At 36.5% G+C, this 22,508-nt stretch overlaps 1 protein-coding gene across 12 annotated transcripts in view; it reads right to left on the reverse strand.

Moving 5' to 3' along the window:
* Positions 1–22,508, reverse strand: part of ATF7IP (activating transcription factor 7 interacting protein) — an 82,587-nt gene that overhangs the window by 24,714 nt on the left and 35,365 nt on the right. For 8 of the 12 annotated variants that reach the window (XM_054631614.2, XM_054631607.2, XM_054631613.2 and 5 more), the window contains 10 exons: positions 20,013–21,061; positions 15,882–15,968; positions 13,745–13,890; positions 12,468–12,605; positions 11,300–11,365; positions 10,700–10,773; positions 10,125–10,213; positions 8,185–8,823; positions 6,585–6,652; positions 4,941–5,159 (listed from right to left, as the gene is read on the reverse strand). In XM_054631614.2, coding sequence (XP_054487589.2) covers positions 4,941–5,159; positions 6,585–6,652; positions 8,185–8,823; positions 10,125–10,213; positions 10,700–10,773; positions 11,300–11,365; positions 12,468–12,605; positions 13,745–13,890; positions 15,882–15,968; positions 20,013–21,054 — 2,568 coding nt within the window. In that variant the 5' untranslated portion in view covers positions 21,055–21,061. The remainder of the gene's footprint in view (positions 1–4,940; positions 5,160–6,584; positions 6,653–8,184; positions 8,824–10,124; positions 10,214–10,699; positions 10,774–11,299; positions 11,366–12,467; positions 12,606–13,744; positions 13,891–15,881; positions 15,969–20,012; positions 21,062–22,508) is intronic. The other 4 variants (XM_054631618.2, XM_054631617.2, XM_054631615.2 and 1 more) reach the window with 3 other exon arrangements.

Genomic DNA, 22,508 nt, shown 5'->3' on the forward strand with positions numbered 1-22,508 from the left:
ATGCTTGTCATGTCTTCAGAAATGCAACTCAAGGACCCGAGGCACTGGAATGGCCACGGATAAAATGACTGGGACCAAATAACAACCCTTAAACTTCTGTGTACACAGGAAAAAGCTGAAGATGAAAGACTAATACAAGTAGTAAGGTGTCCCCTTCCACATCCCTGCAGCCACTCCTTTTGGAGCAAGAAGCAGAGAGAAAGGCTGAAAAGAAGAAAACAGTCACACAGCAAAATCATACATCCAAGCTGTATATGGAAAACTTTAGCAACGACTGAGAAGCTGTTCAGTTCAGGATAACCAGAGGTACTAGACTAAAACCACAACAAACCCAAGAACAAATTCCATTTCAAAGCATCCTTCCAATGCCTTCAGGTATTCAACACTGCACAGTGGAGCACTTCACATGGTACAGAGAAGGTGCATATAAGCAAAGAAATTTTAACATACTTTAAGATACCATGCCAACTTCATATAAACAAGAAGTAATTCGAGTACCCCTTAAAGTAACAGCTGAGATTTCCAAACTTAACAGGAAAGCACAAGGAAAACAAGTCCTGTATTCACAACACTAGTACCAAAGCGGAATTATGACAATGAGATGCAAAACTAAATTTATGGAAGCATTATATAAGGAACCAGTTATTCTTCATTGTTTTCAGGGTCATCTCCATCAAAGAAAATGGAATTTAATCAACAACATAGGAGTCACGATTAATTTAGTTGACTTAGACTAAGCACTGGGGGTTTGTTGTTGTTTGGGTTTTTGGTGTTTTTTTAATTTGTTGGGATTTTTTTGGTTGGGGGTTTTTGGTTGGTTTTGCTTTTTAGGGATTTTTTTGCAACTGAAATGAGACTATCTTATTTTAGGAGAAAATCTAACTAGAAAACTCAAGAAACATAGAAGACAAACTTCTTTCAAAGAATATTTCTTATATTTGGATTTTTTAAATTAATTTTAAATGATGATTGGTGATTTTGCATTAAATTTGCAGCCAAAGTATAAATCTAAATTTAGACAACAAACTATATTTAACCTGACAGGTTCACTTATAGCAGAAAAATAACGGAAAAAGACCCAAAACTTGTTACCCTGCTATTCTGAGGTTCTCTGCTGATACTGCAACTGAGGAGTACAATAATGTCCATTTTGATATAATTTATTATGTTCACACAGCATAACCTGTACTGCCATGAACAGCACTGACTTGAAACTTGACTCCCTGCTCCCTGTATCACTGTACTCACAGCCAAAATTGACTTCACAAAAGCTATAGAAGATGCATTTGGTTCATTTTTCCTAGAAATAAAACACATGTAAGAAAGATTTATTTAACACTTTAGGTGGGAGAGGAAAGAGGAGAAAGATTTTTTCAGTTCTGGAAAGTTAGAAAGATGTTCTACTAATTAGAAATCAAAGTTTACCAGAAAGCTTAGTAAATAATGATGCCAGGTCTTGTGAAGCAATAATACTTCCAGCCCAAATGAGGAATACTTATTAAAAAACAAAAAATAAAAAAATCTCCCATACAAAAACCCAGAAGGTAGTAAGAGGACACTGTATCATTGGTGCCAACAGAACAAGAACTTAACAAATGAGAATCCAAAAATACCCAATTATAAGCCAACAGAACGGAAGTCAAGTTAGAAGCCAAATGATAATCAAAAAGAATGAGAGACATGCCAATACTGGCCTAGAGAGTCCCTTTTTCCATTTTAGTCACCAACTAGATTTGTGTTGGAGAATGAAGCCATCAGCAATTTGCTGTTGCACTAAGTTATCCAGATGCAGTAAGAACCAGAGCAGGGTATGTGGTCAGTATGACCAGAGTATGCAGCAAGAGGGAACACAGAATCATCTGGCAATATACTTTTCTTGTTCCTGGAGGATAAATGTTCAGTGCCAATATACTGGAAGAAGCAACTACCTGAGACAAAGATGGTAACATTTTTCTGGGAGAGGACAGTAATACACACCCATCCTGGTGGAAGTTTAGATTCAATTTAGAGATTAATTTTGCCAGTTTTGCCGAGTTATTAATTCCATGAATCTCTAAAATTTCGAAATCTGTGTTACCCTAAAACATCCTAGAAGAAGTTACTGCACAGTTCTCCTATATTTTGAGAACCGTTTGCCCTTTGTTTTTTCACTTTTTCTTCTTGCCATTAGAAAGGATCAGTTTCTTGACCATCTCTAATTGATTTACTTTAGGCTTGACAAAATGACCCATGCTTTCTTTCCTCTAGTCATTTATGTCATGAATTAACACTCCTACTAAGGAAGCAGGACTGTGTAGAAGTAATTTCTGTATTAACAATTACATCTGATCAACTATCTCAACCATAGATGAGTTTAAAATCACTAAAGAACTTTTAAAACCTTTTAACTGTTATCACTATCCATTAGAAAATGGAGCACTGTGTTTACAATTTGGAAAATTGATGCAGTAAGTATGAATAATGGAAACAAGGTCACAAAAGTAAATATTATCAGCCAAGATAAAAACTCCAACATTCAGGCATCAAGTCCTCTGTACAGACTATAGCAGTGTCTATATTGACTATACACTATAACAGAGTGATAAATCTCATTCAAAATTTGAAAGCCTATTCCAGCAAGGAAGTTCTCCACAGAATTAAGAGTATACCATGGTCAATTTGTCCTTTCAGCTGCGACTTTTCCACTATGCTGAGAATTTCTAACTTGTGAAAATCTACAGAAAAGATAATGACAGGACCAGTTTACTGACCTGAAGACATTAAAACCAAAAATATTTGGACGGGGTTCAGTGAGGAAGAACAAGATGTCCTTCCTGTGAATTATATATACTGGCAAAGACTAGAGTGCAAAGATGATGTGACATGTAACAAAGGGGGTTGGTGAGAGGAAATACAAAAAAATAAAAAAACTCTCTCACAAGTTAGGCACAGAGACAACACAAACACTAATTACCTGGCATTTAAGCAAGAAATTGTTTTCAGCTCTTTTGAGAATGTTTTCCCCATTTCATGCACAACCAAAGAGATCCCAATTTTAATACTACACATATCAATAATGCCCTTAGAGAACAGAATGACTGAAATCTTAAGCCAAAAATATTAAATAGGAAAGACCTGCAATGCAAATCTGCAGCTCACAGAGAAAATCAATTTAGAAGTTTTCAAAAAAAAAGGAAACAAAGGCACAGTCCTCTGGTAGGTCTGATAAGAATTTGAACAGAGGGTGACAGTGGTTAAGCAATTCCAGGTGTTTTCATGCGTATGTATATATTTGTAGTGCATCTGTGTCTATTTCATTCAGCTTCTTTCTTGGTGCTCTTCAGTAATCAAGTATTTGATTTGTAAGATGCTACATTAGTGCCAGCAGTCACAAAATAGTACGATAAATAACACTCTTCACAAAATATAAAAGCCACACTCTTAGTGAAGAAGGCATATCTTCAGCTAAGTGGAAATCAATTTCTCCCTTTAATGTTTTTTAAATAACTCTGCTCAGCCACTTGGAAGAGTCCCAGCTGCCACAAAAAGTCATACAAACTCCAAGCCCTCCACACTTTAAATTTCTCCTCCGTAACTGACATCTTGAGTGTGAACAGGATACCTCTTGCTGAATTAGACCATAAGGAATTTCCTTCATAGACCAAATAAAAAACCAAATCTGATAATTTTTCCATTTTAGCAATTCATCTGGAATCAGTTCTATTACAGAAGCATCAAGTCATAGGTTCTTGTTTTATCACACGCTTTATAAAGACAGGTTTGCTACAACAGCCTTGAAGGGGACCAGCAGTTAGGTTCCCACTGGTCACGCTCTTGGGAAGAAACACCTTGGATGAACTGCGGTTCAACAGGACTGGGCTTTTGTAATTCAGAGCTGGGCGTCCCTCAGGGACTAAAGCCATAGAGCTAGTGCCAGGTGGCACCACAGATTTTGTAGGGAATAAAATTTTGTTTTGTTCTAGAACAGTATGTTTTACAGAGGAGGTGGATGCACCAGATACTGATTCTTTTCTCGCTTCATTTGGGATCTTGCTATATCGATAACTGGGGGCATTGTTTTCCATTATATCTGACCAGGCCCTGTAGCGAACCTCTGCAGATCCCCAGTAGTGCCTAATAGCAGACTCGGAGCGATGGCCTGTCACTGCCATTATTTCCCTAGGCCCCAGTCCTGCTTCACAGAGTAGCTGGATGGTGGTAGTTCGGAGAGAATGATTGGTGTACCGCTGAGAGAGCCTGGCTGCCACACTTATCCTGGGCATCATGGTACCCAGGTAGTTCACACCCATTGGTTCTCTTTTGTACCACACAGGCTGTTCTTGCATTTGCTCTGACGTTAGCTTTAGAGGGTGCAGGTAAAAGGCAGGGGGCTCTGGAGGCAACTTGGACAAATAAAGTTCCAAGGAAAATACAGGACAGTTTGGGTCCCCAGGCATATCATACATTTTACCCATTTTATGAGGATCTTCTCCATTTTTGCCTTTGCCAGGATATCTAAACATAGCGTATCGACGCCCATTCTTGTCCATCTCAACCACAAATGCATCTGGAGCCAGATCTCTCAGAATTTCCCTCCCTCGCTTGGCAAAATGCAACTGCAAATCAAACCACACCTTGTTGACGAGTGCCAGGGGACTGTGCAAGCCCAGCACACCAGATTGCTTAATCTTACGCAAGTCCTCGGCAGCTATAGGAGGATGGTGGTGAGTCTCATCCTTCCCCTGCATGCGCAGCATCTTCAGCACGCTCACAAACACCATGTTTGCACTGGCAAACTCTTTGTCCTTCATTAAGCAAATCTGACGATTGTAAGGGGGCATTTTGAGATGCCGGTTTAAGCCAGCGCGCATTGACTTGTAGCTTGCCACACTGTAGGTATTTCCATCGTGATTTCTTATTGTGTAATAAAACTCTCTTAAGATATCATTGAGTTCACTTACTGGGACCAATTCAAAGCTAGGATCCTTGCCATTTTTGGCCAGCCACTGTTTTAATAGGTTAGCTGCCCAGCCAGTCTGCTTGTGGGTGTTTTTGATGCTCTTAGCATCCTCTTCCTCTTCCTCCAAGCCAAAGAGAACATCCTCAGGGAAGTTAAAATTCGTCTGTGCTGCTTCTACTGCTTCTTTATTTTCTGATGGAGTCTCTTCCTGTTTCAACTGCTTTTCGAAACAATTGATCAAAGTTGTACCATCAAATATGCCACAGGTATACGGCACACAGCGAACTACTTTATGATCTGAGAGCTGCGAAGTGTGGAGTAATACATAATATTTTGGATTTTACCTAACAAAAAGCAGGTGGCATTAACTGGGTTCTTCAAATGAACGGCATGTCAATTCCATACCTCACTAGCCAATTAAAATGCATTAGGTTCTTCTTTTTTAACCATGGCATTACACAAGCTTTAACTGATTTCACAGAAAGCAAACCTAGAACATACACTACACAACAGAAGACTGAAAACCAGAAAACATCCTATGTCTTATTTCCCTCCTTCCAGCTCATCTTCCACTGCTAAATACCATTGTCATACACAATCCGTTTTTCCATATTTTTTCCAGGTTTCAGGCTCTAACTGAAGAAAAATTCCAAAATATGCATCTTATACTGAAAATTAAACCTTAAAACTGTACTACTGTCATCCATTATGGTACGGGATTTCCTACGTATCAATTACTGACAAGGGTTTTGAATAGCTATAATCCACAGGTATCTTTGAAAAATGAAGTTCCAAACAACCTTTCTTTATCTTAATTGAAAGATAAGAGTGAGGCATAGTTTATACTCTAAAATACTGACTACTTTTGCCAGACTACTTTCAGCAGGTGAAAACCAGAATATTGTCCAGTATATTTTCTTCTTGCTTTGAAATACAATTTAGATTAACTGTACCTTGAGACACTAATGAATTTGGAAATGCTGTCTAGAAGAAATTAATTTTATTCCTCTTAATAACATGACTTCTAATTAATAGGAAGAGTTAAGTATGAGGTGCTTTTTGAAACATCTATACACAGAAAGAAAATTATTTATGAAGAAATTTAAATAGCTTAATTTCAAACTTTAAAGTTCAAAGCAAGTCCAACAAATTTTAGACAAAAAATCCAGAAGTATTGTAAGCTATCCTTTATGAAGTAGCTATTCCTGAAGAAGGTTTCTTTTCCTTTTTTTTCCTCCCATGATATATGGCAATCAAACATTAAAATTCCAATTTTAACTTCTGGATTAGTGTAGGAATGAGAGCAGTGCGATAATTTATAAAATATTTGTATCTATATAAGTTCAAGCCATTCAGACAAAGATTGGGCAGTCTTTTCTTTGTATGCTAGCTCTGTTTTAGCAGACAACTTTTAGTCTGCTCCTGATTTACTAACTCGTCTACCTACAGAAATCCCATCAGAACACTTCTGAAAAAATTATCAGAAGCTCATGCTGTAAGTAACAGTGAATCAAAAGAAGAATAATATAAACTGAGAGGAACTAGAAAGGATGGCACAAAAGAAACTAAAATTGTTCAATTATAATCAATAATCTCCTGTGGATTGTAACTTTAGAATTTTATACAGAAACAATCAACAGCCTACCTGTGTTGTTCCCTCAGCAGGTCGCTTGTTTGACGAAGTATCTGTTGGTGGCCTGCTTGTCTGGTTTTCTGAGGGGTCAAAAAATTGTTCATTTGCAGTATCTACTCAGTACTACTTATTGCTACCCACTAGCCATATTTGAAGGCAATATTCAAAACTGTTTGACACTAAACATTCAATATGTGACATATTTTACATTTAGCCCCAGTTTTCATTATAAGTATTCAAGTTTGTTTGATGTGTTCCTTTCCTTGTAAGTTTGACAGTATATTAAAAACATTTTATGAGCAATTTCCTTGCCTGAGCACAAAGTATAACTCCAATCTCTCCTCCCCCTGTATGCATATTGATAAGCTATTCAACTAAAAATTAATAGAATTGTTAAATATTTCTGTACAAAAAATGATCTGACTGAAAAAAGGATGCTTAAAGAGACTGCAAAATATATAACTGAGGCAGGGAGACTGAGTATCTTTAGTAGCTCAGCCAACATTAAACTAGCAATTTAAAAAGCTGCTTTAATATTTGATGCAAATATATAAATTCAAATTCAGTTCTCATTCCTTCTTATTTTAATTAGAGCTCATCAGCAACAGTGCTGGCCTAAATCAGCATTTCAGTTCTGGTGAGAAAACTACTAGGGTACAGAGTAAATCTATGGAAACTGCATAAAATGAGACATTCTTTGGACACATAGGTCCTCCCTTTTTTCACTGTATCTCATCAGCACAACCCTTTTTATGTTGTCTTAAATCACTTCTTTTTGCTTTAGAGCTAGGAGTCAATATAAAACATAAATGTCTAACTCTACAGAGCACGTATTTTAGCATAAGTAACTTAGATACAGGAAAATGAAATGCAACTAGTTCTGATGTCAAGTTTTGCTTGAGATCCTTCTAGCTTATATTGTGCCAATGAGGCTATAACTCCAACACTTATAAACCCTGAAATCCCACCTATTAAAAAAAAATCCAAAATCCCACCTATTATAAACAAAAATTAAGGTATGTAAAATCAGAAGTGCAGACAACCATCAGGGCAGGACCAAAGACTGAGAAAAAGTATTTAAAAATAATTAAGCTAATTATTGTTATTTGAACATTTATTGTCTTTAGAGCCTTTATTTAAATACTGTAAATGCACGCCTTTGGAACTAGGTTCATATTCAATTGCTTTTTTCTACCAATTTGTTTTCTTTTAAGTGTTGTTAAAATTAAGTTACAATTATACTTTCCTTTCAGTATGCCTTTACTTAGAAAGGTAGTTCATATTATTCTGAGAGGCTGTGTTAAAATTAAATACCAAGTTCTTAATGACAGGAGTTTCTTACTTCACACTAGGAATTATATAAATCAAACTCTAAATAAAACAAAGCTTACAAAGCCACACTGCTGACTTCAAGAGAAGTTTACTTTCAACAATGTCTGAAACAGATCTGTCATAGAGATTATTTTGATCTTGAAAATTTCAACAGAAATGCAACCTAGAAGAACTATCTCTATAAAACACATTAAGAAACAATTTCCCACAGAGTGCAGTTTTATGTTTCCCCGTGACCACTATCCTCCTCTGCCAGTGCCAACATTCAAGCATAACTTACCAGTCTTGGGTGCTGCAATGGTGGGTGGTTCAGTAGGAGCTGTACTATTAAATGCAGGAAGAGGAAGCTTCATTTGTAGGGGCGCTCGACTGGCAGTCGCATTATAAAGTCCTGGAGTACCCACTGTGGGCAAAGAAGTCCTTGTGGTCTGGGCAACAGGATGTGAAGTAGGAACAGCCTGTACTGCCAACGTTGTGCCTACTGACCCAGCACTGGCTGTAGAGTTCCTTAGAATACCAGGACTGGGCACAAGTGGGATGTTATTTGGTTTAGTTGTGTTAGTTGATGCCAAAGACACTGTCGTTTTGGTAAGGCTACCAACTGTAGACGAGTTTTGTACAGATATGAATTCAACGTTGCCTGAGGGCTGGTTAGAGACCAAAGTCCCTGTGTGGCCTTGCAGAAGCTGAGTCTGGGATGACACTGCCACAGGTACATGCAGGATTACAGGCAAAGACTGCAATGAGACAGACACTGACTGAGTGCTGCCAGTGGGCACTGTGTTAGTGCCTACAACTGTAGCCGTGTTAGCTGTGGGAAGCACTGCTGTTGTCAAAGAGCTGGTGGAGGACACTGGAGTCTGAAGCTTAGGATGTCCACTGACAACTGCTGGAGAAGCAGCAAGACTGGAAGCAGGCACTACACATAAAAAATAAATAAAAAAATTAAGCATTTGAATCAAGTGGGAAGTTTCACTGCAACACAACAAATGGAAGCAATTTATGATGAGGGCAGTGAGTCACTGGAACTGGCTGTCCACAGTGACTGGGAACGCCCTAGCATTTTAAGTGCTCAGCGTCAGGCTGGACAGGGCTTTGAGCAACTTGATGGTGTGAAAAATGGCCTGACCTATGGTGGGAAGGGTGGACTAGATGATCTTTAAAGGTCCCTTCCAACCCAAGTACTTCTATGATTCTATGAAAAAAGTGGTGTATAATTACTTCTTTTTGCAAATAAAGGCTATAGGTACATTTTTCTGTTGTACACTCTCATGTTCAATGGCCTGGTTAAAGACACAGTCAATACTGATTTTCTGTTTATAAGAAATATCAGGAAAAAAGATATATAAAGAATTATGACACAGGCTAGAAGAAAGCTCCAACATTTAGCTGCTGAAAACATAAAATACAGCATTTTAAGCACCCATTATAGAAATAGCAGAGCAACTGGTGCTCCACAAAACACAAGAAAAGAAAAACTATTTCAGCTATGACTAGCTTGTCTTGTATAGGTAGAACCTTGTATCCAGAAGATTCTACCAAAACCAAGTATTAATGTGTCAGAGAAGATACTGACTTTTGTGTCACAAAATTTCAGGATTAATTCTAAAGATCAGGAGCAAAACATGCTACTGAAAGCCAGTACATACAAACTGTAAGATAATCCTGTGGGAAAGATTCAGCATTTGATATTAAACTATTTTTACAACCAAGGACCGCAAACTATAATGAATAAATTAATGGTGAGTTTGAGTCTATATTCCCTATAAAATTTTAATCTAGAAATTCCATTTTTCAACATGACTCCTTTAAGAAATGTGCTTTATAATTGCTGTTTAGTTTCCAATTCAATTTCTATAGTCATTAAGTAGAGAGAAGGGTATCATCAGCATCCTATTATGACCAAGTACAAAAAAGGGCCTGAGACACATCTCAGTTTTTGACAGCCAATTTTGCTGCCATACCCAGCATGCAGTCTACTGAAGGATCTAATTTACCACAAGTTCTGCTTGGCCAAATCAACACCTTTTTTTCCATACCTGGTAAGCATACTAAACAAATATAAACAGGGAATGCACTAGACAACTAAAAATAATGATTTTTTTTTAGGTCAGAAAAAAGGAGTAAAATCAGTTTTGCTCTGTTTGGTTAGTTACTTCTTTAATGGAAAGCAACAGAACTTTTAAGAAGTGTGTTTATAGTCCATAGGGAGTTTCTTACCTGGATTCGCAGGGGCTTGAAAAGTTGCTGGTGTGCTCTCTCCTACATTCCTCTTTGACTCCAGCATCTGCCTTACTGTGCCAGCATTTCTAAGGAACAAAGTTGGAGTTAGCATTTCTCAAAAAGCCACATAAGGTATATTTATGAACAGTACAATGGTGAAAAAATCCCTAATTTTACAGCTGTTCTCTTCTTTGAGATTTATTTTTTCAAAACTCACTTTTGCTTCTCAGGCAAATTAACTTTGGCTATTTCCCAAATAAAAAGAAGTATGGAATTATTTATAAATTTTCAAGTCCTTGCACCATAAGAATTTTCCTGTTCTTGAAATTAAACTTCCACTATTATCTGTAATTTTTTAAACACTGAAACTGATGCTAAATACCGTCTAGATTTAACCAAGAATGGGTTCAATTCTGTTAATTTAAGACTTCTGTAAAAGCAAATCAAATTTTACAAGTGAAGAGCAATGAGGGAAAAGGAGAAAACACTTGAATTAAAAAAAGGAAGTACAGAGAGTATCTGAAGTGTCCTATTGTGCATTTTAACACAGTCCCATGATGTGCTTTGCTTACCGATACGTGGCATTGTTTACATTTGCAGGGTCGGGTGCTGCTTTCCCTGGAGATACAGGTGCATTTGCCACATTCTACACAGAATGAGAGAGAGAGAGAGGCCATAACAGAACAACTCTAAGGCAGCTTGCAAACTTATATTTTCATTCTATTTCATATCCATTCACTGCTGTGCGAGTGATTCATTTTCTGAAGTCAACACTGCAGGAGAATTTGACATAATTTACAACTACACAAAATCTCCTTGGTCCTACTGCCTCCCTCTCCTATATCCTGTCTTCTTCCCTCTCTCATCTCTCACAATCACAGTAGTGGGATGCACTTTTATTTACATGGTACTCTTCATACTGAAGGAAATTTGATTCAGTTATATACAGCTTAAGGCGTTTTCACACTAAAAACAGCTAAAGAAGGTTCTGTATAATTCAGAATTACATAACAGATGTTAAGATTTCTTTAACTAAACCTGACAAACCCAATTGTTAATATCATTGAATAAACAAGTCACATCTTTCTGCATATAAATTTTCTTTGTTTTCCAACACAAGGTTTAGGCTAACTCAGAAAAAACCCCCAGACCCCAACAAATCTAGTTCTTACTTCCTGTCTCTTCTTCAAGTCCTCCTTGGCTGCTCCAACGCGCTTTGTCAATCTTGCAATTTTAGCCTAAACAGGAAGAAGGCGAAAACAAACAAAACCATAAATCCCCAAGAACCATCAAAGAAATTTTATAAACTGAAAGATATATAACTAAGACATAGTTAAACCAAATGCTATTTTCATATCAGGGAAATAATTCTTCCTTGAAATCCAGTACAACTATGTTATTTTCAACTATATTATAGCAGAAAGACAAACGTATGCATCACAGTCAAGGTATCTTAGAGAAAGGTTTAATTATTTTCCTTCCTATTCACAACTCTACAAACTGAATCCATCTGGCATATTCACACAAAACTACATACATGAAAGCCTTATATGATGTTATTCCTTTGACACTTTAGCTGATGGCGAAAGACACTGGTGAACAAGTATATTGAAAGCATCTTAGAAAGCACTTAAGAAGTCAACATAAATTGTCTTTGGCAACAAGAGTTGTATAGTGGGAAGTGATCTGGCAAACTCCATGTTTCTTTTCATAAAAAAGTAAAATGGCCTTATTGCTTGAATTTGTAATGAGATAAGCTTTTAATTGTCCTGTCAGTTCAAAATTCTTTTTTGTGATGTTCTTCATGTCACCACTATGCACATATTTTCTATAAATAATGCAGGAAAGCATACTGCATTCAACACTAGCTATTTGCCTCCTTGCTAGAACATCAACTATTTGCACTCTGGGGAAACATGTGATGTAGGATGTTCCAAGTCCAGCGCTACTGTCCTCTCCTTTCTGCATGTTCCCATTTTTAAGCAACTTTCCAGCTTCATAAAGACCTTAGATATTTTCATACTTGGAATTTTTTTGAAAATGCCTAAATGGAACAGAAGAGTGGAAAAGTAATCTACTAACAGCTAATGAATCGGTTTGCCACATGGAAGATACCCTTTGGAGTTTCTGTATGATTAACTGGTTGCTTCCCTCCTTCTGAGCAGGAAAATAGTTTCACAACTCAAAAGGAACATTAGTATTTGCTGCTCCCCCCACCACCTCCTCCCCTTGCAGAGTCACAATGGTTTCCCTACTGGCAACTCTAGGAACCTTACTACTAAACATGAGGAACTTATTTTTGGATTTGACCTTAGTATGGAGCTGAACACAAACACTCACCTGCATTTCAGTAAGCACAGTTTTATGCCTCTTGTTGCATTCTACTTTCTCCATTCGGGTTTTCAAGTCTGCCAGAGTCTTGTCAAATACCGCACACTGTAAAGCGGTAAGTTTTTCTTCTAACAGTCTCTGGATAATCTGCAAAATTGTTATATAAAAAATACAACAATGCAATCCCAGACTTTGGGGGACTACCTATAAAAATATTCTCAACTCTTAATAAATATCTTGCTATAAACAGAACAATGACAACTGTTGTACCCTGTCAATCAAATAAATCTACAGTCAGCAATAAGCATGTGGTTGCACAGATAAGTTTTGACATCATTTTGGAAAATACAAATGGTTTTCAATTAATTCAACAAATTAATTTCCTTGCAGTATAAGAAGGGTATAAAATCTTACTATATATAAAAAGAACCTTAACAACAGAAGGTATTCTTTTAAAGTGCAGTGCTTAGTTGTTCTTCTTACTTTTCTATTTTTGAGAGGGACATTGGCATTCAAAGAACAGAAACTTAAAACATTCAACAAAAAATTTTTCTGAGATATATTTTCTCCTAGCAAAAATTCAGTGTTGCCTTCCTTGCAGAAGCTAAAAACGTAAGAAGACTGGTTTTCACAAAGTTTACTTGACAGAAGTTATTATTTAATGTTCTTCTCCCATCTATACCTACTGCACTCTAAAAAGTTTTCATAGGAAATAAAACTAAATAAGCCACTAATGTGGTTCAGTTTTTGCCATCCTAAATTAATGAAGTTACAACACATGCTAGCTAATGAACTAACAGAAGAACAGCACAATTTTCTTTTCTTCATGACCACAGGTTCCTTATACAGCAATAGTGCAATCAGGCTATTAACTCTACAAAAATCTGCAAAATGCCAGGTGGATTACACTCTGCTTTGGAGACTGCCTTGTTTTAAAAGCTAGGCACAGAATAAAGTGCATCACATATAACTCATCATGGTGAAATACAACCTTTACTAACATTTTACATCTAGAGTCACATGAGACTTCAAGTATTTTATACATTTCAAATATAACTCCTGCAGCATAGTCTTCAAATGGTATTTGGTCTCTTCTTAAAAGAAGGGCTATGTAGAACTTTATATGAATTAAGCACCTTTGTTATTCGAATAACATCCAATGTTCAACCACAAAAAAGAGAAAATGTTGGAGGACACAGAGTGTGTGCAGAAGGACTGCTAATTCAAAGATGTAACACAAGTGACAGGCATGTTTTTATGTACTTTGCTCTGCACCTCTATTTTACCTTTTGTAATTTTAGGTCAACATCCTTTCTGGCTGTAATTTTGACTTGGAGTTCTGCTTCATAATCTTCTCCCATGTACCGACGATGTTTAGAATGAACATTGTCCATGTCCTCAGATTTGGAACGCTTTCTCTTTGATGCTTCATCTGGAACAATTAGAGAAAACTGCTCATGAGGAACTCCTGAAAAAACAGGTATCTTCAGAATGCCATAATTACCATGAAGTTGTTCTCAGTTTAAGCTTTTGCATGGTAAACCAGTAGGAATGCCTTTGGAAGAACATGCTTGATGACATCAAAGTACAAAACCAGTCCTTCTGGTATCTGTACATTACTGCCCTGTCAGTGAGTTCTGCTTTGTGATTCACCCAGTCACTGCCCCAAATGCAAAATGGTTCTACTACCACCAGTCCTCTCTCCAGAGCCTCCCTCCAGTTCATCCTGCCCCTATCAGCACCATCCTGTAATGAAACATGGCTTCTGAGAAATAAAAGAAAACCTTCTTCTGAAACAGGAATCCTCTTCTCAGAATTCCAGCCAAATAAAACTACATCTCATTTAACTATGCCAGCAATTAACTGTATTTACTTGCCATGAAGTTTTAACTTGTACCTCCAACACGTGATTGAAAAACCATTCAAACTTTTTCTTCCACTTCTTGGTTAAGATGGAAAGTAAAAAAACAAACAAAAGAACAGGCTCAAAACAGACCTAGATTGTTATTAAAAAGGACTTTTACAATGATGAAGCACAAAAGAACCGAAGAGACCTCAGTCACTCCTCCAGCTCCTGGCACTGTGTCCAGAAGGTTCTTGAGGACAAAGAGGGACAGCTGCTTTTAAAAAATCTTCAGATTTACATAACAAGGACCCAGGGAACTACAGGATTATCAGCTTTACTTAAATCCCTGGGAACATGATGGAACAAGTAAATCTAGATAGAAATCATCTCAAGGCCTATCAAGAAGGAGATGATGGGGAATTGAATGGATTTATCAAAGGGGAAATCAGGCACCATCAGCCTGATAGCCTGCTACCTAGCTTGGTGGATGAGAGGAGGGCCTCTTTAATAATGCTTCTGACACCCAAACCATCTTCAAATTCTTGATATATGGCCCAGATAATTTTACTGGCTCAACTATTGGGCTCCAGGAGCCATGATTATTGGAACACAGTCCAGCTGGAGCTCAGTAAGGCACACTAGCAGATGCCACTGGTACCAACACCACCATCTTCATTCATGACCTAGAAAATGGGGTAAGAAGATATCTGCAGCCACTTGCAGGTGATAGAAAACTGGAAGGAGTGATTTGTACACTCCTAAGTAGTTATGCTGCCATTCAGTCACACTGACAAACTGGAGAAATGGGCAAGCAAGAACCTCATGAAGTTTAAGAAAAGGAGATGCCCAAGTGCTACACTTGGATAGCAATTAGTACAGGTTGGGAATTCACTGGCTGGAAAACCCCTTTTCAGAAAAGGCCCTGGTGGTCTCCATGTACATGAAGTTGATCATGGGCCAGCAATGTGCCCTGTTGACAAAGAAGGCCAACAACATTCTTGGCTGCCTGAGAATGAGTACTGACAGCAGGCTGAGGGAGGTTAGAGGTTCCCCTCTAACCAGGGAATGTGAGCCTGAAGCTTGAGTCTTTTGTCCAGTTCTGGGTTTCTAAATACAAAAAAATATGTGAGCATACTGTAGAGAGTGCAGTGTAGAACCACCAAGATGTTTTTGAGATAGGAGAGCTGGAATTGTTCAATTGGAGAAGGCCACTAGGGGAGATTTTATTGTGTGTGAACTACCAGACAGGTGGAGAATAACCAGAGCAAGACTCTTAGTGAGTAGCAGAGACAGGACAAGAGAAATGGATGCAAACTGAAATACAAGAATTTCCACTCAAACATTTAAAAACTTTTTTACTGTGAGGGTGGTCAAACACTGGGATCAGAACACAGGAAATTTGTGGAAATACTCAAAACCTGTCAGGACATAGTTCTGGGCGAACTGCTTTCTAATTGACCTGGTTTTTAACAGGGGCATTGGACTAGATAATCATCACAAGTCCCTTCCAAACCTAATGATTTTGTGCTTCTAAAACATACAACACAGTGAAACACAATGGTTTTAACATTACATACTTTTCTCTATTTGTATCTCCTCTTCTTTGTGGGCCTCTTCTCCTTCCTTATCTTCACATTCCTTTTTTCTCTCCCCCTCCACCTCTTCTATAAACAGAAGAAAAAAATCCACACTTTCTCAGATCTACAAAAGTTTTGTAACAGTCCTATTTTGACTAATGAATGTAAAAAACATATGAAAAATAAGCCATGTGAGGGAAGGCAAGAGAAATAATCATGACAAAGAAGGAATGCAGATATGAAAAAATAAGGGAATACCCTCAAAACAAAAATTTGAACTATCATGCAACACATGAAGACTCACTTTTGAATTTGCTTAACATTTTAACCAGAATTACCAAACTGCAATTATGACTGAAACATGTTTCAGTTACTTCTGAAACATAATGATATCTTTTTAATGCAGCTGAAGTTCTCAACAATTTATTTCAGCTTATTTTCCCACTTAGGGACAAAGCATAACAATTTCAGTAACAGAATACTAAAATACTAATAAATTTCTCTATTTACAATTGGCAACTGCAACCATAATCTTAATGGTAGGAAAGGCCTAGATTTAGGTTAACAAATATGAATTTTAATTTGACGTTTCTTGCTAATACAAAGTATCACAACTTAGGACTAACCATTTAAAAATATTGAGTTTAGGAAATGCTTAAAAGAAGAAAAACCTGAAGCCACCACACATACAAAAATAAAAATGGTAGCACTTCCTGAAAAATTTTATTATATGTACCATGAACTTCCATTATGTGTTTTGTACAAATGTGAATGAAACAAGCTTCCATTATGTGTTTCTATTGCTTTTAAGATTACATTAAAATCTATCCAGAATATAAGAGAGCAAGTAAGCACTCTTATGCACATCTTGATCTGTACACTTCATTTTCCTGTATTCATTTTGTTATTTACAGGAGAGTTTACCGCTTTTCTAAGGAAAGTTCTGGTTGCAAAGGTATGCTTGATGCTCTCTTAACATAAGTCTCCCTTCTATTATGAAGAACATTTAAATGACTTAAAACAAGTTACCCAATAAATCAGAAAAAGGAGGAGTCAAAACCCAATAACCTGGCTCTATGGGATTTTAATTTTTCTTATAAATGTAAAAATAATATTCATAATACAAATTCTTCAATCCAAATATGATTTACTTTTAAGGTAATAAATTAGCATAATGCCTATGCCACCTGCTTCTTAAGACTTATAGATAAATTTCATGTATTTAATTGCTATGAATAAAATAGGACTCATTTACCTATGAATTTAAAGGAGAATTGCTAAGTTTAAGACAACTTTTCCCACAACTCAGAGATTTTAATATTCCGCTGAAAGACACAAATATTCATGGAAAGATACACATACCTAGAATGTCTTTAAAACATGTTACAAGCTTCAAAGCTGAGGTCTTATTTTTCAAAAAACTTTATATATATATATATATTTATTTTATTTTGCCCCAAAAAACCTCTATATAGAGGACAAGTAATTTCAGGGATGAGAAAGCCCTTTCCTTACTAACTTCCATTACTATGAACAAATCTGTCATTTAACTACAAGTGGTTTCAACATGATGCACAGCAGAACTCTCTAGCTGAGGAGAAGATTTTAAAACTGGCTATCAGCTTAGTTTCCACTGCTAAGCTGTGATCTCATTATCTTGATGCTAGACAAGCAGAAGCTATGAATGCAACCTTGTCGGCCTCCTATGAGCTTGGTGTATCATAGTAGAGTTTTCCTGTTTCCCAGCTGATTCAAATAATTTTTCACTTGATTTCTTCAACTGCCATTTTATCGAGGTTTTCTCAAAAGCACCTACTATAATACTGAAACATTTTTATTGAGTGGTGAGTCAGTTCTACCTTCTGATGAAGTTATGAGTTTTGTACTCATGTGCACCACTTTGTAGATAACCACTGTGAATTTCACCTGCCACGTTTGTTTCTCAGTCAATCAGCATTGTAAAATTCTTCTCCAGTTCTTCATATCAGCAAACTGTGACATCACTAGTTACCATTCATTTTAGGCTATTTATTAATTCTGTCATACAGCACAGTCTCAGGAACTAGTCTCTGGAACTCTGAATTTATTTTTTATTCTTCAGCTGATTATTTCCTCCACGAGGACTTTCTGTTTTACTGTTTCATTTCCAAAATTTCTTGATAAGAAATCATTTGTGTTGGGACATCCAAGATAATTCACATCAGGGCTTCCTTGTCACAAGCTTGTTTCCTTACACAAAAAGCTCCAAGGCTTTCTGATGGATGGTCTTTCATTAAAAAAATCTGTGACAACTTAGCTATTATAGTTACTAATTCCACTTGGGAAAGACATTCCATTAATCTGTACATTTGAATCCAGTCTTCTAGTACCATTTTTTCATTGTTGTTTAGCCATGTTGGCTTTTATCTGGACTTGTTGAAATCTTGCTTCTTAACTCAGCAGTTTGCACCTGTTTCTCCAATATAGCTTCTTGAAATGATCTCCATACAGTCTCCACAGTTTTAACTTTCCCAGACCCTTTCCAAAAGTTACTCTTTATAAGGTAACTCTACCTGTTTTCTCATAAAACTGTTTCCTGCCTATGCAACCTCTCTGCTATTATCTTTGTGGCTGGTTAAGGCAGAACATCGCAGTGACCAATTTTCATTTCATAAACAGTCTCAGTTTACAGCCACACAACTGTAAGAGTCATAAGCTGTTATTAGCCAAAAAATAAAACAACTAGTCAAAAGAATTTGTCTTGTCACCAGAATTTAGGATCTTAAAAATCTATTGCTGGATACATTAATTTTAAGCTTCTGCAAACTATAGTACAGTATTTAATATTCACTTCCGTCTTTTTACTCCATAGCAAATTCCTCTCTGATCTCAGAGTGTTTTCTCATTGGGTAAGATGAAAAAAGTAAACTTAATGGCTTCAATGAGAGAACTCAAACTGCAGTGAGAACAAAGATAACCAATTTATTTGTACTGTTTATTTCATAAAAGGGACTAGTAACACTATGATTTTGACACAACTACACACAACTTTCTTTCCCCCTACTTCCCCCACCTCCAATAGTTTCTGGAAGACTTTCAGTGCAGAACAAGGGTATCACTTTTTCAATCTCATTGACAACAGCTAATGCCTAAATAAGCATATAAATAAAAGCTATATAGGGGCAAGGTGGGGGGGAAGGTGCTGGGGAGAAGAGGGTGATGAAAAAAACCCAACAAAATAATTCCATCTCCAAGATAATCTGAAACATCTCTCTTAATTACATATAAAAGAACACTGTCAACTTATTTGTAAATTATTCATCTGTTTTATTTTCAGAAGTGCAATAGTACAACAATGACTGTCCATTATCAAAAAGAAAAAAGCTTACAAAACTGTATTAAACAGTATACTACAAAGGACATCCATTGAGTTTAACTTAGAAAAAATGTTCTGCTAACTACATGAAGAGATTCCACACTTAACATCTAAAAGCATCAATCAGTTGCCATAGTCAAAGAAAACTTAGATAAAAACCACTGAGTTAAATGAATAAAAGCTATATAATATAAAAACAATACATGACATGCATTTTTCATTCAACTTTTCCAATATTGTCTTTCAGTGGGGAAAAAAAAAGTTAGAAGATGAGGCACATCTGGATTATATGCATATTTTCCTTATCATTTATTTGCATGCTAAAGAAAGCTGAAATACTTTCTTCCCTGTGAAAGCAGTAAATGAATGCAGTTCCTCTTCTCCCAAATCCTTCTGTTCCTTCTCTGACAATTACTCATCTTTCCTCTTTTTCTACCCACTACCTCATCCAAGTTGGCACCCAAATTTAGAGAGTATGAAAAAACCCCAAAGCAAACCAACAAGAAAACAACAAACCCTAAAACCAAAATCCAAAACAAATTAAAAAAAAAAATCAAAATCAAATGGTCATCTTCCAAATCTGGAAGATGACCATTTTTCAGTGCAAAGTCTTTTTCCTGTGCCTCAAATACCATCCTTAAAAAACTATGACTCCATAACATCATTGGTGGGTAAGATTGCCTCTTTGATTTAGAAACCTGACACAAGTGTGTCATTCTAAGAAATGAACAAAATCCCAAACTTGAATGGAAATGAACGATTTAGAAAACTCTTACCTGGAAGACTTGACTTGTTTGGCAATATCCCTTCAACAAGTTCCTCCTTCTCATCACAGGGATCATCTTCATCAGACAGTACTAAGAAAGCCTCTTTTGGCAGACTTTCATTGCTTTCCTGCTTGGATGGTGAACCCAAACAATTGTCTATTTTCTCTTCTAAATCTGGGACTGTGTCATCCACTGGAAGCAGAGAACTTTTAGAAAAACAGCTCAGATCATCTTCAGCAGGGGCTAGTTTTTCCAGAATTGGAATAATGTCATCTGTTTCCATAGAGTCTGCATTGTCCAAGATACTTTCACTTGGCTCATCTACTGTCTTTGAAACAGTGGTTTCTGCAGGTCCTGCACTGCCTTCTTGTTTTTCCTCGTCAGCTTCCATACTGCTAGAGATGGCTGCTTCTCCAACAACCTCTTCAGGAGTTACTTCTTCAGTCCTCTTTTCATCACCAGATGAACTGGAATTAACAGGTAAATAACTTGTTTCTCCCTTCTCTTCAGAAGAGTCACTAATATCACAGACTGGTTTACTTTCACCTTCCAATGGGATATCATTCTTTCTTTGGTCCAAATGATCTTTTTTATTATTTTCTTCATGGAAGTTATCTTTACTGCTACCAACTCCATTTTCAGCCTCACATTTTACTGCAATGTCAGTATCTTTAGCTTGTTCAAGAGTAACATTTTCTGAAGACAGCACTAGAGGTTTGGATTCTATGTCATTGGCCATGTTTCCTGCCCTACTTTCAGGGCTTTTGGTCTCACTAATTTCATCACAAGCTGTTCTTCCTTCTTCAGAGTTCACACACAAGTCAACCACACCATTAATTTCTTTCTTGACTTCTGTACTATCTGTATTGCTTAAAAGGGAATTTATATCAGAGTCTCCATTCTCATGTTTTCCATTCAACAGTTTCACTTCAGTTGTCTTCAACAGCTCCTCTTTAACCTTATAGACAGCTTCAAGTTGTTGCCGATCACTTACTCTCATGGTTTTTCGTGCTTTAAAGACTTTTTTCTGAGGTTCCTCTGTGCTATCCATCTTAGCCCTTAAAAAATTCAGAAAGAACCGTGAAGATTAAGATTTATCATTGTCATATTACACTGCTACTAAGAAAGACTATAACATTTAGCACATTTTAAAGTAAACCAGTTGAAATGCTACTGACAAAAACAAAGAAACACCTGTCAACACTTCATCTGACTTACCAAAAAGTGAATCCAAGTTTCTCAATATGCTGCACAAACACATTTATGCAAAGGTCACAGAGGTCACACTAAGACATCATGCAGTAATATTCTAACTACACATTTTAGACCACTTGTCTCATAGAATCCAATAAAAATAGATGTTATACTAAGGTAAGAGCCAGCAGCCTCTCTTCTCATCAAAAGGTAAAAATAAATGGAAACTGATAGATCCATTGAAGATCCACTGAAGAATATTTCCATCCTTCCAAATATATTTAATTTCATAAGTTACAAAGAGAATTAATAACTGGAGTAAATGACAAGATTTTTTAATCAAATCACTTTCAAGAAAACTTCATTATATACAAAGAATTTCTCAATGTATCATTAAGATACTTTTTTCTGCATAAATACAATAGACTTTCATCCTCCACATCTATACAATGGTTAAATGAACTTGGATTTTTAGACCACTTTCATTCAGTTTGTAGTATACAAACTGAATACTAAGACTATTTGAGACCATAAAAACTACAGCTATAGGAGCTTTAGGAGCGCCTTGTAGAAAAACTCCCTCTTTCAAGGAAAACTGGTGGGTTTGCCCTCAACAGTTATATTCATTCCATCCACCCACACAAGTATGAAGAAAAATATAAATGTTTACGAAAAGTGTAAGAAAAATGTTAGAAAATCTATTTCATCAAATCAAAACATGGAGTTAAATCCAGCATTACCTAGGAAGCTATAATGATTTTGTTGAAATACACCAAAATCTGATTTCATCTGTTTCCATTAAACAAAACAAATCCATAGGGATCTTTTAAATATATGTTTTCCCCCATGTGGTCCTGCTTAATGGTCTAGTTTTAAAGCATTACATAAGATAATGTTCAGAAGCAGGAGGCAGCTAAGAAAGTTTCTATATTCTAAATGTAACTCAACAACCAAGATCTTGAATCAGCTGGTGCTAACCAATTTAGGTCTGCTGAAGCTACAAACCACCATAAAGTTACTCCCATCAAGCATACAGCTTTATAAGTTTCTCAAAAACATACAAAAATTACATTAACAGTAATTAAAAGAGAAAAATCATCAGACAGTTATCTCAATGTGACTTTTTTGCCCACAAGGACCAGATAGACAAATGTTTATAACACTGACACAGAAGAATTATTAGGCAAAGGATGCACTTTAAATACTTAGTATGATTCATTTTGTGTCAGCTCCCAATTAATCTTCATTTACAGAGCTAAGAAATTACTAAATATATTGCATTTTGTCTATTCAGGTGGGGTATAAATTATT

The sequence above is a fragment of the Agelaius phoeniceus genome, chromosome 5 (genome assembly GCF_051311805.1).
Source record: "Agelaius phoeniceus isolate bAgePho1 chromosome 5, bAgePho1.hap1, whole genome shotgun sequence".
Lineage (NCBI taxonomy): Eukaryota > Metazoa > Chordata > Aves > Passeriformes > Icteridae > Agelaius > Agelaius phoeniceus.